An 18479-nucleotide genomic window follows, 5' to 3' on the forward strand; every position below is an offset into this window, starting at 1 on the left:
TCAGGGTGAGCTTTACTCAGTGGTGGTGGGGACCCAAAGTCCCTGAAGGCATGCTCCTGCTTTGCCACCTGATCCCCAGATGAAACCTTGCAAAGTTAAATTCTCCCTGCCTGCCAGGACTCAGGCAGGGAACAGCAAACAGTACCTCCATAGGACTGAACAGCCCCAGCTGCTCAACTCGAATTTAAAAATAATTTGGAAATGTGTTCCACAGAGTGAAAGCCTTCTGGGGCATTTCTGCCAGATGCCTCCAGCTACTGGGTTCCAAGGAAATGGAGTGTCAAGTCCTGGGCCCAGAAGATATTCTGAGGATCTGGAGCGGGGTATGTACTGAAGGCAATCCATTAAAAATGGGATTAGAAATCTCCCAAAGAAAGAAAAAGATTCATAAGAAATAATTGTTTTTGTATTGGAGTATTTCAAAACTTTTTTTGCTATTAGGCACTCAATAAATGCTAAATGATGTTAATTCTTCTAGCATGTCTTATTTGATGAGTGAAGCTTGGATTGTGAGGATTCATTGCTCAAAAGGCCAATAGCTAAGTGACCTGGGTTGGTAAAGAGAAACCAACACTCCCCAGGGCAAATCCAGCCTCACTGTGCCATTAAACACTCACCACCCCTCACTCATGACACTTCAACAATAGTTTAGTTTTCATTTCTTTTCTTTATATTTCACAGCCCTAAAGGAAAATGTCCTGTGACAATTCTGTAATAGTGAGACAATTACTGGTGACTCAGGGCTTCCTGCTGCCTCTGCATCTCACAGCTGAGGAGCAGGCAGGGACTACTGCTTCCCATATAGGAACAATTTTGTTTGTGAATTAGGAAAGTCAAAATCAAAAGGAATCTTTAAAAAAAAAAAAAAAAAAGTCTATGTAAGATAAAAATTTAGCCCAAGGATCCTATTTCAGGACAAGAGGCGACTGTAGGCACTGAGTTCCTGAGGAAGCTTTTCAAATAGACACACAAATGTTTCAAGCAGTCACTTGCCCATCTGAGCCCCACTACCCCCAGCATCCAGGCAGCCCACAAGGATCCAGACCCTAGGTTCCCAAAAATCTAATTTCTCCTCTTTGTTATCCAAACTCTCTCCATTTCACCTTTACCGAAAAATGAGGAGGAGGCAGTAAACTGATGTGCTCCTTGACAGCAAACTTGAGCACCCAACCCAAGCCTGAGTCTGGACGAACAAAGTTAAAGGTGTCCTAGGGTAGAGGACATGGGCATTCCCAAGTTCCCGGTGGATTGTGCTCCAAAGTGCTTTTGTATATTGGTAGTTTAGAACTTGGAAAGCATTTTCTTTTTCCATAAGGATAAAGCTCTAGAGAGAGCCTAAGTCCTTAGACCAGGTCATACAGTTCTATTTAGCCACAAAAACCTAATAATGCATCCAAAGTAGAGAACTTCAGCTATTCTACTGCTTTCTCCTAAATAACCATTGAAAATACTGCTTTCATGAGAAAATGTGTTCCAACTTAGGATACCAGAAACATATTTCCATGTTCCTCAAGACCAAGAATGAGCTTTTCCTACCAAAAAAATAAATAAATGAAAGGGAAGAGAAAAAATAAGAGAAAGACAAAGGGGGAGAAGGTGTTGGCTATACTAGAAGTAGCTCTGACATGGGAGATAAGGCTTTGCAAGGAAGGTGAGATGGGACAGAAAGTTCTGGGTGAGAATGATGATATCCTGAAGTATTTTTCTGCTTTTATATACCATATGTTCTATAATTCTTTAGTTTAAAAACTTGCCTTACGTGTTTGAAATTAGAAATTAAAAAGCAGTTGCTTGAAGCGGGGTTTGGAGAAGGGAGAGATTTCTGGTTTGGGGGTCATAAACCAATGAGCCAAGGACAGCCTATGTTCACCTAGGACAACACTCTTGATTTCTGTTCTTCAGTTTCTTGGCTGATTCAGTCATGATGCTCATGAAATTCTAACTTTCAGGTTGGTAATGTCAGCTTAAAATTGAGAGCAGAAGGAAAGATATTGGACTGTAGGCTTCTTAAAGGGCAGGACCACTTTCTGTTCATTTCTATATACCCCAGGCCCCTCAGTGCTCAACACATAATTCATCAGCACACAATATAATTTAAGGAAGGGCTTTAACTTTTCAATGTAGTAGCAAAACGTGTGGGCTTTAGAGTCAAACTTCTCAGATTCAAATCATTTCTCCTCCCTGGGTGTGTGACCAGAGGAAGCAAGCCTGCCTAACATCCTTCAGTTTTCTCATCTGGAAAAAAGAGTGGTGACAGTACTTACTTCACAGAGTTGCTGTAGGGATTAAATGCATTTCTGTATCTAAAACACAGAACACTGTACCTGCCCCACAGTTAGCACTTGACAGACCTTAGCAGCTATTATTTTTCCATCATCATTGAGCTAATCGTCTTGTATCTTGCCCCCAAATTAGTTTCTCAGGGAATTTGGTAAACATAAAAGTTGGTTGGTATAAAGGGCTAAATTGTGAACCCCAAAAGATATGTCTACTCAGAACCTGAGAATGTGACCTCATTTGGAATAAGAATCTACGCAGATGTAATTAAGGCAAGGATCCCCAGATGAAATCATCCTGAATGAGGATAAGCCCTAAGTCTATGTCCTTACATGAGATGAGAGAAGAAGACCCAAAGACATGGGAAAGGCAGTCACGTGAAGATGAAGCCAGAGGTTGGAACCATGCTGCCACAAGCCAGGGAAAAGCTGGACACACCAGAAGCTGGCAGAGGCAAAGACAGATTCTTCCCTAGAGCCTTCAAAGGGAGTGTGGCCCTGCTGACCTCCAGAACTATGAGAGAATAAATGTCTGTTGCTTTAATCCACCAAGTTTGTGGTCATTTGCTGTAGCAGCCCTAAGAAACAAATACAATTGGGTCCAGGTGACTTTGGAACAACCTAGATTTAGTGAAGGAAACAAGCCGAAATGCAAATTGGTGATTATCATGAGCTCTCCTTTTTTTGAATTGTGTACTGCAGGGAAATTCTCTTTGGGAAGGGAAAATCACCAGCTTCAGGGACTGGAATGTTTGGGCCAGCCTGTGCTGTCCACTTCCAGCCAAAGACATTTCTACTGAGAATCCTGAAAACATTCTGCATTTTCCCACAAGGAATAAAGTGGAAGTATTCAATGTGTGACGAGACACTGGACAGTCAGCTCCTACCTGGCCCCAAATAAATGGGCAGATGATGCAGCTCTCCCCAGTGACTGACCAGTGAACACAATCACACTGATGCCCACAGCCTTCCTCACTCCCCTCTATGGAAGTTGAGGGGGTCATTAGCCAAAGACTCAAAGCTAAGGAAAGATACCTGCTTGTCAAGGTAAATTGTATATTTCCACTAACTCTGTTGATTCTTGAATTATATCTATGAAACGGATCTCTTTTTAAGTGAAAAATATATCCAGGTCATCTTCAAGATCCTTTTAAGCCTCTGGAATTTTAAAGAAGTCCTCAGTAAAGAGTCATGAGAGAGAGCTGAATCCACTGATGCTGAGAGAAATGATTTTCATTCATTTGCTCTCTTATAACTTCTGGGGAAAAATAGCAGCAGACAGAGCAGTGACAGTCAGAGAGGGGTGACGTTTTTGGAGCAAAAGCATTAGACAAGATGACACATGCTGACAGGTTCAGCAAATAGTGGATGCTCTGCCAATCAGCAGATAATTTCTATGTGTTGCAAAGTGGGAAAGATTGTGAGTCACGCAGTATTTCAAAGACAGGTCACGATGACCTTGTGTGAGATCTTCTAATGTGAAGGTCAAGCGAAAGGAGAAGGTGGATAAAGGAAGAAAAGGGAAAAGCAAGGAGACCCATGTACAGGCAAATCAACCACATCAAGGCAGGTTGCTTCCTATTTCCTGACAGTACCCAGGGAACCTTCCTCATTACCTGTTTTATTGACATCTCAGGCTCACAGGTAACCAGCACTTCATTAACTCATAAATCTTTTTCCAACTTGTGAAAATCACTTCTTCCCTGACTCAGTCAAGGTTTTATTTTCTTCCCTTACTTGGTAATTTACTCAATTTATTTCCAGTAAAGAAAGGGTTGCAGGGAAAAGGTCAGTGAGGAAAGCCAGAGGAAGAAGCCACACACAGTATTCTAGATCCCAGCACACCCTGAAATGGATTTCATTGTTTCACTGACAAGAAATTCCAAAACACTGAAAACAGTCACATTCAAATAGAAAAAAAATTAATTCTGAAACCAAATGGATTCAAAGGATTTTTGTCATTATTTTTCATTTGCTTTTCTCCACTGAAGTGGTTGGGGGAGAGAGAGACAGACAGACAGGCAGGCAGGCAGGCACTGACTGAGATCGATTCCAATGAAACACACAGGTAAATAATTTGAGTGCCTTTTAAAAATACATAAATGCTTAATTTCTATACTTTGCCTCAAAGAGCTTTTCTGGGGAAAGGATACATTTTTAGCACTAAAAATTAGTAGCACTCACACGTGACACCCACATTTGGTCAATTCGTAACCCTTCAAAGAGAACTGTGCAATTCTAATTGACAGGGTAATTTTAAAGTAAAGAACTTGGTGAATATAAACCCAACATATTTTTTCCTGGTTTAGGGAAGAAGAAAGCTGTACAATGTATGTAAATATGCTAAGATTTAAAATAATAAAATAAAACCTCTTATCATTCCCATCCAAGAACATCAAGTCAGCCATTAAGGTTGTGACAATGGCAAGTGTTGAACGCACATGAGCACACATAATCACACTGAGAATCTGCTGACTGATTATTGCTGACACTGCCTCGTTCGATCTGATTCATCATTTGCACAGGAACCAAGAGACATTAAAAGGGCAGGAGGTTACACTAGGAGGAGAGAAGCAAAGCCCTAAACTAAGTTGGGATAAGGATCCTTTTCTAACAATTGCCCAATTCTTGGGATCCACTCTGTCCCAAGGCAGGCAGTGGGGACTTAGTTACTTGTATCCCCACATCTGGAGATCTAGAGGCTTCTCCCAAGATAGAAGAGATGAGTAGTGAGAGAATAAAGAGATTATTAGAGATCAGAAGCTTGGCTGGGCACAGAAGCAAGCTAAGTGGAGTCACTGGAGTGGAAGGGTCTATTTAAACACACACACACACACTCACTCTCTCTCTCTCTCTCTCTCTCTCAGCAGCCTCACATTTATCACCTTAAGAAATTTTGAATACCTTGTCTATATACAAATGCATAACAAGAAAGGAAAAAAATATAGATGATCTCTTATCAAAAGTACATATTATTTTGCTAATAAGCTATACCTTAATCCTGATATTCAGGAAATTATGTTGCCACATTAAATAAATGGTGAGGGGTAAACCATTTGTAAAAAATCAAAGCACACACACAAATCATTCCAGACACCATTTCCCATTTTCTGACTTATTACTGTACACAATGCAGCTTTTAGCTCCTGCATTCTTATATCCTTTTGAATGCTCACCAGACTATTAATCTAAAAAGCCAGGTGCTTCGTCTGCTCCTCTAATCACTGTGACCTGCTTTTGTGATTCGAAAAAGCCAAAAAGACTAACTCTGGCTTGGGTGGGAATCATTTTTGGAATAGTGGTTGGTGGTTGTTCACATCTGGATGAGGTATAAAATGATAACATTATGATGATGAACACCAGAGAGCCTCATCTGCATATAAATAGACCTAATCAGAAATGCAAATTGCAATCAGGAGAAATTTTTAAAGGCTGTGATAGCTGTGTGATTGTGCAGATAAGGAAAGGTCAACACTTGTATTGTTAAGGCAGTTAAATGGCTCCCAGCCTGCCCAGAGCCTTCTTTTGAAAGAGACATTTGGAAGGTACAAATTATCTCTCAATCTGCACCCTGGTTGGGAAGGCGTCCCTGGATAGCTTCCTTTTCTGTAACTAGAGCCGTGAGCTGGCCACACATCAGCCCGATTCCAATGAAACACAACCCAACCTCTTGTACAAACCCCTAATGAATACACAGAATAGAAAGTATACTTGCATTTAAATGCTCTCCAAACAGACCTCTTTCCACACAATTTTCCATTGAGACAGAAATTAAGGGTTGGAGAGTAAGATCTATAGTGCTGATGTAACATTTTCTGATACATTTCAATACTGGTCTGAGTGAATACAGCAATATGATACACATATGTTTACACTGAATACTAGAGAAAGTATGTAATTAAAAAGAAAACACTAGCATTTAGACAGATTACTTAATCCACAATTCCATTCGTAGTCTTATCGTGCAAAGTTCAAAAAATCAGTATCTCAGAAAAAGCTGAGCGCTAAAAATACGCAATTGTTGCAACATGGTCTTATTATTCCTTGGGGTATGTTATCTTTCAGGAACATCCTCTTCTTGATCCCCCTCCACCCCCCTTGTTTTTTCAAAGAAAATATATTTCACAATCAGGCTTTGTCAGGTTTGGAGGGAAATTGCTTACAAACTATTTATTATCCCTCTAACTAGACACTTTCACAAAGAACTAATGGGTCAAGAGCGCCATCTTGTGTCTTACCTTGGAATCTTAAAGAGTGTTTTCACAGGATGCATGTCAAAGAGGGGAGGGTCTCCATCCCCCAGTTCAATAGCTGTGATCCCCAAGGACCAGACGTCACAGCGAGCGTCATAGGAAGAGTCATACTGCTGCTCACAGGCAATGACCTATTAGACAAAAGCAGGACACAACACATCAACCCGACTGCCACATCAGATGTCCTAAAAAGGCCCTGGGCTGATCTTAGCCCCCTTCGCAGTTTCCTTGGCCACAATGTTATTGAATTCCAGTAATGAGATGTGTGTATTCTAGGCCTTATTTGTGCGTAACTAATTTATTATCTTATTCGTTCATTAACTTTTAAAAATGTGTCAGTTTTATTTTTGAAAAGCATGTATCAAACTGTCTAAGTACCAAGAACAGCACAAGGGGAGGAAGCCGGTGTATACCACACCATCCCAACCCTGCTATTCTTTAAGGAAAGGCTTTGTCTACATCCCTCACCTCATTACTAGCTACTGAATTCAATAACAAGAAACAATTGTTCTCAAAGATGCTTGTGTACTTTGAGATGCATGAAATCCCCAAGAGTATGACCAGCTAAGCAGAGAGATGTTGGAAGACTCACATGGTTAATATAAAGTAAAAATGACCCCACTTCACCCTTCCCTTTTTCTAAGAGCATCTTTCCCCTCCTCAAACTCCAACAATGGTGTACATCACAGAAACAGCTGCCATTCCAGTTACTTGGCCTGACTAGGTACAAGAGCAGCAGAACCAGAAAATGACCCTGGGCTTGTCACTGGGTTGAGGAGTATGTAACCCTGTGGAGGAATGTTTTTATCAACTTATTGAGTCAGTCAAGAACATCTCCTACACTCAGACTCTGATGACTATCACAATGGTGATAGGAGAAGTTGGGAGTGAGCCAGAGGACGTGGAGGATCAGGAACCCCTATTTGACTTAAAATCTGGCACCAGGATGACCGATGGCCATGGCCAGGTGGGAAACTTCGATTTCTGATGATCCAAAACACCAGTGAGGGGGCAACACCTGTAACGGTGAGCACAGGAAGACCAGGGTAATAGAGCCACCCTCTTAGGCCATCATAATGTCTTTGGCTTTTTTATTCCAAATGAGATGGGACAACCAACTGCGGTGAGCAGAGGAGGGACAGATCTAGCTTATGTTTTAGCAAGATCATTCTGGCTACTGTGCAGAAGATAGATGTGAGAAGAAGAAACAAAACCAGTTCAATATGTTACTGCAGGGATCCAGATGAGAGATTGTGAGATGGTGAGAATAATCAGATTCTAGATATAATTTTGAATGTAGAGCCAACTGGATTTGCTGAACAGGGCTTAGAAGAAAGGAGAGCTAAGGAAAACTCCAAAGTTTTTGACATGAGCAACCACCAAAATAGAACTGGTATTTGCTAAGATGAGAAAGACAGTAGGAAGAGCAGGTTTGGGGTGAAGAGTGGAGCTCCATTTAGGATATATTAAGTCTGAGATGCCTGGGACACTTCCAAATGGAGAAGAGTATTTTAGCCTGGTGAGACTCATACTGGACTTCTGATCTACAGAATCATAAGATAACTGCTATGGTCTGAACATGTCTCCCAAAATGCATGTGTTAAAAATGTAATCCCCAATGCAACCAATGGAAGGTGGATCCTTTTGGGAGGTGGTTAGGTCATGAGAATTCTGCCCTTGTGAATGGATTAATACTACCATGAAAAGGGCTTGTAGGACTGGGTTCGCTCCCTTCTGCCTTCTGCCATGTGAGGACGCAGTATGAAGGCCCATACCAGATGCCAACACTTTGACCTTAGGCTTCCCAGCCTCTAGAACTATGACAAAATTAATTTCTGTTCTTTATAAATTACCCAGTCTCAGATAATCTGTTACAGCAGCATGAAACAGATTAAGACTAAGAAACAGGTGTTTGTTTTAAGCCACTAAGTTTGTGGTATTGTTATGGCAGTGATAGAAAACTAGTATTCCTGCTCTCTTCCAGGCAGTGCATTGGACTTGTAAGGCCTGGTGAAATGTGCCAACTGCCTTGCTCTAGACCCTGTGCTCTCGTTCCCATAATTGCCCTGTACTCTTCTCTTCTGAGCTGGAGAACATTTTCTATAAATCCACATCCTTGGCCCGGCCCCAGCCCCATCTTCTAAATAGAATATCCTGTCATACTTTTAACACGTTATTTTCAAATGTACATTCAAACTGAAGTTCAAATAATTCCAATTTCAGAACCAAAGGCCATTTCATTACCCCCAAAGACCTCCCTTTTCTCACCCTAATCAGGTGAGAATCTACATTATTTTTAAAGATCCCTAGAGAAGGCTATTCAACACCTTTCCTTTCAGAAATGACACTTTCAAAAGTGCAAGACAAACATAATTTTAGACCTATCAATCATCAAATATTTCACTGTTATTCATGACACTGTGATAGGGCCTGTGAAGGAGAGAGAAATAAGACTCTGTCCTTCCCCAGTAGGAGCTATGGCCAACTGAAATATAAAGTGAACCTATCATAATTAAATGACAAACCATGACAACTATAAATGCCCTAAGACAATGTGTAGTAACATGTCCAATAAAGGATATGTGCTCTAAATGCTTAAGATTTTAGAAGGAGACCACTGCTGGCTAAGCAAGACAACACAAAGTATCCGGTATCCATAGTCTACAACTTCTGTGGGGAAATTCAAATCAGCTTCTAGCCAACTTGAATGGGACACAAAACGCAATTCTAAGAACATATCTCAATGTGAAAATAGAGATATTCTAACATTTCTCAAGTGTTGTCATAAAACATTCAAAACTTGTATCTGGTTTCAGTTTCTCTTTACAGACAAACATTATCTTCAGCTCATTCTGATTAACAGAAAAGCATATCTTGGCCTAATTCTTCTCTTCAGTGCATCATGTAACAAAGAAATTATTTAAGTTCAGCATTCCAAGGAAGTTTATTGAAAATTATGCTAAAATAATTCACAAACAATTATTGAGTACCCATTAGTCTGGCAGGATAGTACGCTCTGGGAAGAGAAAGTCAAATACACACTGAACTGAATCTTCAAAATAATTTGGCAAAGTAGGTGCAATGATCACTTCTGCAGGTATGGAAACGGAGGATAGCATGGTTAAACAGTTCACCTGGCATCACATAGCTAGTAATTGTCAAGGTCAGAATTTGAACCCAGGCAGGGAGAAGGATAACTAAACAAATCATTGCCATATAAGTGCTATATATAATAAAAGTTATAGTTGGTTAAAATTGTTAAAATTATCAGCTTCTGCACTTGTATTTTGACTACACTAGCCAGGTGTTCTGAGGTTCTGTCATTTCAACTCCATCTTCTTCGGGGGTCTTTTTCAGGATTGCTCCTCACCAGGAGGAAACAGCCCTTTCCGCAGGTTATACATATGGTGAGAGTTAAAGAAGCGCTCTTAACAGGACGCAGGGCAGCTGAAGGTCAACACCCTGGAATGGGATTCCCTATCAATCCAATACCAAAGCGTGAAGCTATTTCTTTAAGAGAAAACAGTACTATCATTCTCTTTAGCTCAACATTCTCCTTGCCTCTAGGTGACACAAAGCTGAGTTAAGGATGCTTGGATGGTCGAATGGCCTTTCTTCTCTTGCCCCCAGGAGAAGGTGACCTCAAAAAGAACTCTCTGAATCAGTTGTTAGGATGCTCCATTAAGAAAGGAGAGTGGGATGGCAAGTAAGTGCACTGCTTTGGGACCAAGTTTTCCAGGTTCTGTAAGTCACATTAAAGGAGTGGAGAGAAATGAGATGGTGTTGGGCAAAGGACCCCAAAGGCACACCCTTTCACATCTGAAAACAAATCATATCCTCAGGACCTCTCTCAATCTACAAAGTGGCAAGGTGGAAATAAATAACCTCTACCATCCCTTCTAGCTGTAATATTCCACGACTTTGTGATTTCCAAGTAAGTGATCTTTGGGTAGTATCTCAAACTGGGAGACTAACATTGCCATACAAATTAGCTAGTGTGAACAGTACATTATTCTGAGGTGTGAACAGGATGGCTGGAACTTTGAGGGGATTTTATTGCCAATGTTTTGTAGAAGGTCTTAAGGTCTATGACAACATGCTGGTTGCTGTAATAATGCCTCTGTTAAGGAAGATGAGCTTCACGACCCAGCAATTGTTTGGATGCCGGTTAATGGAGCATGTCCAGGTTCCCACCTTGAAATGCAAACTTATGGCTTTCCTGGTACAGTTAGATTACACTGCTGCTTATTTTAGAAAGAAGAAAAACACTAATGTTGGATTACTAGCAATATCTATGCACTGGCAGCTTTAGTGCCCAAGGCCAATAGCTATTTTACCTAGCAGTGGGCTTGAGGCTCCCAAATGTTGGTCATTGCCACCTTAGCTGCCAAAACCTTTTCTTTCTGGAGACTGAGAACAAGAAACAAGTTTTCACTAGCGGCTTAGCTTGACAGGTCTTTGGAGCAAAGGCTAGTCATTATCCGTCTTCAATTGCTGAGGCAATTCTCTTCAGCCTTCTTCAGGCTAAGGAGTTCCATAGATCCAGACTCCTTAAATCTACCCCCAGTCACTCCCTCCTACCCCACAGAGGGAACACCTCCCCTCTTCTATGGGAATCTATGCGATGAAACCACATCCACAACTGCTTTGACACATATCATCCCTTTGTCTGTCCTTGAGCAAGGTCAGCTGTGTTCTGTTGAAGATGGCTGTTCCTTTCCTTAGCCACCAGCCAGAGGATGGCAGAGAAAAACAACTGTCACCAGCCCTTGGGTCACGAAGAGACTTTCACCTCTGGCTAGTGCTAGAAAATCCCAGAGCCTGGCATCTTTGTTTTGGTTTTGCCACCAAAACCAAAGTCACTGGGTGACTTTGACAAAATATTTTATCGCCCTGTACCTCTTCTTTGCAAGCAAACCAAGCAACCCCTTTTTCATGGGCCTCATCTGAAGCACTGCTTATGAAAATGCTGGTTATTCAGCTTATACTGTGGCATTAAAATGTTAATAGTAGATATCATTGGATCACTGACGTATGGGTAATAATTATTTTATTTACTTACTTCTTTAAGATCTTTTGTTTTCTAAAATGTCTATCGAGAGCACGGATTATTTCTATAATAAAAAGAAGCAAATTTTGTGTTTTTTTGTCTTGAAAATATAAATAAATATTGAAAAGTTTGCCTTAATTTTCAAGGACATGTTTCTTTGTTCTGGAGTATTTGGTGACTGCTGGGATTCTTTATCAAGAAGTTGGCAGGTTAAAGGTGGTGTCTTGATAATATAACTAGGTCCCTGGCTGGATGCGGTGACTCACGCCTGTAATCCCAGCACTTTGGGAGGCCAAGGCAGGCAGACCACGGGGTCAGGAGTTAGAGACCAGCCTGACCAACATGGTGAAACCCCGCCTCTACTAAAAATACAAAAAAAAAAATTAGCCAGGCATGGTGGCACATGCCTGTGATCCCAGCTACTCAGGAGGCTGAAACAGGAGAAATGTTTGAACCCAGGAGGCGGAGGTTACAGTGAGCCAAGATCACTCCACTGCACTCCAGACTGGGTAACAAAGTAAGATTCTGTCTCAAAAAAAAAAAGAAAAAGAAAAGTAGGTCCATATGAAATTAATCCCAGAAGACTGAAGCATAATTATTCATGTAGCATAATTGATAAATGTTATTGATCATAAGGTTTTCTAAAATAGAACTTCTCTGGAATCAGAAGTTGTAGTTACAGTATAACTATTCCAGTGGCAGACTTTTTAAATCAGTTTTACAAATGAAATTCCCTTCCCAACTATATCCCTTTCTACGGTCAGCACAGGGCATGAGTAGAGCACTTTCACTTTCTCGGGCCATCACAATCCATGACTAAAACTTATTGATAAAGTTACCAAGACAAGCGTGAGTTCCACCCTCTCTTGCACAATGACTTGCTGTATAAGAACCTGAGCTAACACCTCCTCATCTCAAGATCTTCATCATCCGAAAAGAGCATCTGCATTATACTACATGTGAAATGGATAAAAGCAGTCAATATATGAGCTTCCAGATTCAGAAAACCTAGTTTCTCTAACAAGATAGTTAAACCATTTATCAAATTATATGTCAAAGAGCTATTGGGCTGAAATTTCTTCTAATAATGTAATTTTAAGCAATGTTTTCAAGCAAATAGCATTATAGTATTTTTGCTGTCATAAGAAATAATTTATCAAACTTAAACAAAAGGAATTATTCAGACTACTTTATTTTCCACTAATATTTTTAAATGTCATTAAAAATGTAATTAGGTTTGCCTTCTATGTTCTGATTTCTCACCTTACTAGAATCATTTGTGCGATCCAAAATTATAACCAAAGGTCGGGATTAAAATTTCACTCAAGTACACAGGCAAAATGCTGTTATCTCAAGAGCTAAATTCAGCTAAATAAGAGGCAAGGCAAACAGACCTAAAGCTATTAATCCTTGGCTGACCTTGAGCCCAGAAATGCAGGCAATAGACTGGCAAATAAGATGGGCTGAGAGGTAGGAAGGCAAATAAGATTCTTAATTTTGCTTACACAATTCATGCAGCATAATTGATAAATGTTATTGATCATAAAGATTTCTAAGTCAGAACTTCTCTGGAATCAGAAACTGTGGTTACAGTATAAATATTCCACTGGCAAATATTTTTATCACTTTTGCAAATGAACATCTTAAAGTGTTATAAGCTGAGAGACTGAATAAACAAATGAAGTTTCTTATCTAAGATGATACATAAATTCAAAGGAGGATATATTTGAGATTCATTCTTTTTTTTTGTAAGGGAATATGGACTAGATGAACTGAAACTGAAGTATTTGGCAGGGGGATGGTCTTTCATAAAACTAAAACTGGGGCTAAGATTGAATCCACATTTTGTACACTGTAAAATTGCCAGCAATAATTTAAATTAGACTGTTCTTATGAACTTCAGGAAGGTCTCTAATTATAATGTGATATTCTATGGATCTCTTTTTTCTCAGGATTGTAAGTTTCAGCTTAAGTCTATAGAGAAATAAAGCCAGGTTCAAATTAAAAACACACAAAGCATGCTTATACAACACCAACCTCCCACCATGGCTAGTGAAGGGTAGAAGGGGAACTCACTCTGGGTTTGAGGTCAGCCCACATGCTGATTTTTGCACCTAAATTCCCTGAAACCCTGAAAACAGATCATTTATTCTTACTTGTGTGTTAAGTCCCCTTCTCAGACTCAGGACCAATATCTACAGAACTCCTAGCATGTCCAAATTTTCTATGTGTCCTTGGTACTCAAAAAGTGAAGGAGTACATTTGCTCCCAGTGCATTCCCACTGTGCTCACCTGATCCAGAGCTTCCTCATACACAGATGGACGATGAAAGGACCTTTAGGATTCACTCATTCAACCCCCTTCTTTTACAGAAGAGAAAACTAGGGCCTGAGGGGAGAGTCAGTTGATTTGTCTGAATCACACAGTTGGTTCATGACCAAAGAAGGAGTTAACTCCATGGTTACCTACCACCTTCCTGTGTGAGGCATCTCTTGGGAATCCTCATAATGATGGAGAATGCTGAGCCACTTCCAAATACATTCCATATTCAGAGAGCCATGGTCACAGTAATGTCTACGCTATGAGCCCGTAGACACAGCATGCAAGCATTAAGCAGATGGATTTCCTGCCATCTCTCACTTACCTGTCCCTTCACTCTCCCTTGCTGCCCCTTTCCTTTGCCAGTTAGTGCTCCATTTCTACCAGAGTATGTTAGGGACAGGGCAAGGAGGACCTCTACAATTCAGTCCATTTTACAGCTTGTCAGGTCACATATTATTACACCAGGTCAGGAAACAGATTCAGAAAGTTAAGAGACATATGTGCTCAAGGCCACAGCTAGTAGGCGATAGAACTGAAGCATGAGCGCCCAATCAGAAACTATTGAGGAAAAAAATGTTTTTCTCCTTCATGATGCATCTGAAAAACAGGAAGGGAAGCAAATCAAGCAGAGTATCTGAAAGTTCCCACTTGGACATACTCCTTCATCAGCAAGTATCTGTGGTTTCTGTCCTTACCCAGGCTGACAGCACCATGCAAATAAGGATGTCCTTGAGAATGTCATATGTTCCTATTAGACAGTGGTTCTGTTTAACTCTCTAAAATTAAAAAAGGTATGGGAGGCTGGGCACTGTGGCTCATGCCTGTCATGAACTTGAGCCCAGTTCAAGACCAGCCTGGGCAACATGATGAACCCCGTCTCTACTAAAAATACAAAAATTAGCTGGGCGTGGCGGTGCATGCCTGTAATCCCAGCTACTAGAGAGGCTAAGGCACAAGAATCGCTTGAGGCCGGGCGCGGTGGCTCAAGCCTGTAATCCCAGCACTTTGGGAGGCCGAGACGGGCGGATCACGAGGTCAGGAGATCGAGACCATCCTGGCTAACACGGTGAAACCCCGTCTCTACTAAAAATACAAAAACTAGCCGGGCGAGGTGGCGGGCGCCTGTAGTCCCAGCTACTTGGGAGGCTGAGGCAGGAGAATGGCGTAAACCCGGGAGGCGGAGCTTGCAGTGAGCTGAGATCCGGCCACTGTACTCCAGCCTGGGTGACAGAGCGAGACTCCGTCTCAAAAAAAAAAAAAACAAAACAAAACAAAAAAGAATCGCTTGAGCCCTGGAGGTGGAGGTTGCTGTGAGCCAAGATCACACCACTGCACTCCAGCCTGGATGACAGAGCAAGACCCTGTACGCCCCACATCCCCCCGCAAAAAAGTATGAGAAATACCCAGGACATAATAGAGCACAAGAAACACTAGTCCATCTGCCTCTACTTGTTCCTATTTCATCCTGCTCAAGGCTCCTCTGAGGTTCCATCCCTCACGCTGACCGCTGTCCTCCATTTGCTCTCATGATGGCTCAGTGGCCATCAGGCAAGAAAGCAAATGTAGAGTTTGGCTTGGGTGGGAATTCTCTTTCATGAGCTAAGACTGTACCCAGAACAGGGCAGTGAAGGCACTGACTGGAGCTCAGCCATGGGTCATCTGGGACCCAGAGCTTAGGAAGAGCTGAGGCCAACTCTGACATTCCTTCAGCAAACACTTCCGTTCCCGCAGTAACAGAATCAGTTTTTCCTCTTGTCCTCTTTGGTGGATGAAGAGAAGGGGCAACAGCAGATGCTTTAACACTTTCCACCTCCCCAGAGAGGAGTGAGGATAGCCTTAAAAATTCCGAATGCTCCTGGTAGTTGTTCCTTTGACATTTCTGGCTTTAGCACTTCTGGCTCAGCACTCGGAGGGGATTCACGTGATGCCTCGGCTCTGGGCCTCACGTGCTTCTACACATCTGGGATTTAAAGCCCTCAGATAGGGTCTTATATTTAGACCCACCAGGAAGAGGGTAATAACATATCATCGCCTCCTCCAGAGCCAGCTCCCCACCTCCACACTGACATATGACACATGACTCAACCTCTCCACAGAGCTCCAGCTGAGAGGGAGTTATTGCTGGAGCTGAGGTGAAAACCCCGGGGCGACATCCAGTCATATCCACTCCCCGCACCCCACACCCCGGGCCCTTCGCCTGCTGGAGCACTGAGCGTCTGGGCTCTGCCTCAGTGCCTTAGAAGACAGAACCACTCTGCCAATGTAGGCAGGCCAGGGCCAGCCTCAGAACTAGAGATGGAATCTCTGTTTCTTTGAGCCTGACACACAATGCCTAGGGTGAACCAGTGAACAGCAAAAGTGACGGAATCTCAGAGATGAATGTTTCTGGAGAAGGTAGGCAGGTCTTTTAGCCAATGATCTGAAGTTCTAAACCTCTCATTTAACTCTCCTGAGCTCCCAAAGCCTGCATTCCTCACAGTGATATGACTGGCAGACAGGGTCCCATGAATCTCCAGTCTTTAACAGAAAGCCAGGTAAAATGGATCCTAGCAGCCATGGCATCATCATTAGTTCACTCTTACTGGGAACTTGTGCCACCCTCATTGCTTGTGGAACATCAGCTCCATGGAATATGAGAACTGAAGGCGGGTCTTCCCTCTAAAAACAGCAAATGTTCCCTGTAAAATAGAAAGGAACTTAAAAGGCAAAGACTACCTAAGCCAATTTCTTCTTTTTCACGGATGAGGACAGGCTAAGCAGAGGTAGGGGTAGGGGCAACATATGCCACCGTTGTTAAAAGCCCCTATTACGTCTGGCACGGCCCTGAACAGTTGCAGTACATTATTTCGTTTTATCTTTTGAGGCAGGTTTTTTTCTACCCATTTTACCTCTTTTAACTTCTCCCCATTTTACCAGTCAGAAATATTAAGTAACTTGCCTGAGGTTACTGGTTATATAGGTAGCAGGTATCTATGATTCACTCCCAGATCTATCTGACCCTAAAATTTGTGCATTTTTACTCAAACTGAAGCCATATTAAAATAACTGAATCACAATCATTTTTTAGAAAATGAGTGGCAGAGCTAAGACTAAAATGTAAATCTCCTAAATTCAATTCTAAAGAACTTTATTTTTTCCATATCCTTCTCTTGGGCAATAATTACACTGGCTTTTAGCATCACACTGAAATATTACATTTTCCTTCATATATTAGGAAGGATAATTCTCATCTAAGTTACGAATTGGGGGAAAAAAATTCACGACTTATCTGGTACACCGGTTGTCACAATTAAATAATTTGCTGTGGTATAGTGGTTAAAAGTAAGGACTTTGGAGACAAATATCTGGGTTGAAATTCTGTTGGCATCCCCTAATAACTTGTCCAAGGACAAGAATAGTTACTTTCTATGCTCATCTACTTCATCTAAAACATTGGACTAGCAATAGCACCAGCTTTTTTGGTAGTGTTGCGAGATTTATAAATGAGTTAATACACACAACTCACTTAGCACCTAACACATAGTAAGCACTCGCTAAATACTAGCTCTTATTTGGGAACCAAACCCATTAGCTAGAGCTTAGGGAACAAAATGGCAATAATGACAATAATAATAATTCAACTCTCTAGTGTCGTTTGTCTTTCACAGCCCTTTGACACAAAATATCTCATTTGTCATCTCTAACCCTCGCAATGCCAAAGGAAATAGCATTATCGTATCATTTACTAGGAATGGCATAATTAACAAAGGCAAGAGTGGCTGCAAAAAGCTTGCGGTATTTCTGCATTGGTGTAAGCTAGTTGTTATGGCAACCGTCCCCTGTCAACGACCCTTTGCCAGGCAGAGAGAGACCCATTTTTGGAGCCGTCACAGCACATCTGTTTCTCTGCTCAGCTGATTAGCTCTTGTTTGCAACAATGAGCAGATGGAAGTAAAGAGGGGAAAAATTTTCTAAAAAGAAGCAAATGTTTATTTTATCCACAAGTCTGTTTTCCAGTAAAGAAACAGACCTTTAGCTGTTTTGGGAAGATGCTGCCTATACTAGATCCTTAATGCATGGTGGAATTGCAAAGTGTAGTCAACCTATAAATTATAGGTGATAGGTCCTTCACGTGCATATTTTATTTTTATTTTTTTAAATTATACTTTAAGTTCTAGGGTACATGTGCACAACGTGCAGGTTTGTTACATATGCATACATGTGCCATGTTGGTGTGCTGCACCCATCAACTTGTCATTTACATCAGGTATAATTCCCAACGCCATCCCTCCCCGCCACGTGCATCTTTTAAAATGATGTGTCTCACATTCCAATTTCAGAGTACACTTACACTCTATCGTGTGCGTCTTTGTTATATAAACTGTTGTCTCAGTTAGCTGGGACACATTTTCCACACTGAATATCCCACACGAACACACTGTAACTGTGAAAGAATAAAGTGAAAGAGTACAAGTATCCTTTCCCTGCCTTGGTTTCCTCATCTGTAAAATGGGACTTGCACTCCCATGCTCTCTGAAAAGCCAAACAGCTTCAATATTTACTAGGTATGTGAATTTGGGTACGCTTCCGCCTATAGCT

The 18479-nt window shown here is 41.4% G+C and overlaps 1 protein-coding gene across 1 annotated transcript in view; it reads right to left on the reverse strand.

Moving 5' to 3' along the window:
- Positions 1-6510: 6510 nt before the first annotated feature.
- The window catches only part of LOC117094878 (myosin-IIIb-like), a 38483-nt gene continuing 26514 nt past the window's right edge, over positions 6511-18479 (reverse strand). The window contains exon 6 of the mRNA XM_033231171.1: positions 6511-6660. Coding sequence (XP_033087062.1) covers positions 6511-6660 — 150 coding nt within the window. The remainder of the gene's footprint in view (positions 6661-18479) is intronic.

This window comes from Trachypithecus francoisi, unplaced genomic scaffold (assembly GCF_009764315.1).
Source record: "Trachypithecus francoisi isolate TF-2019V2 unplaced genomic scaffold, Tfra_2.0 Lachesis_group13, whole genome shotgun sequence".
Taxonomy (NCBI): Eukaryota; Metazoa; Chordata; class Mammalia; order Primates; family Cercopithecidae; genus Trachypithecus; species Trachypithecus francoisi.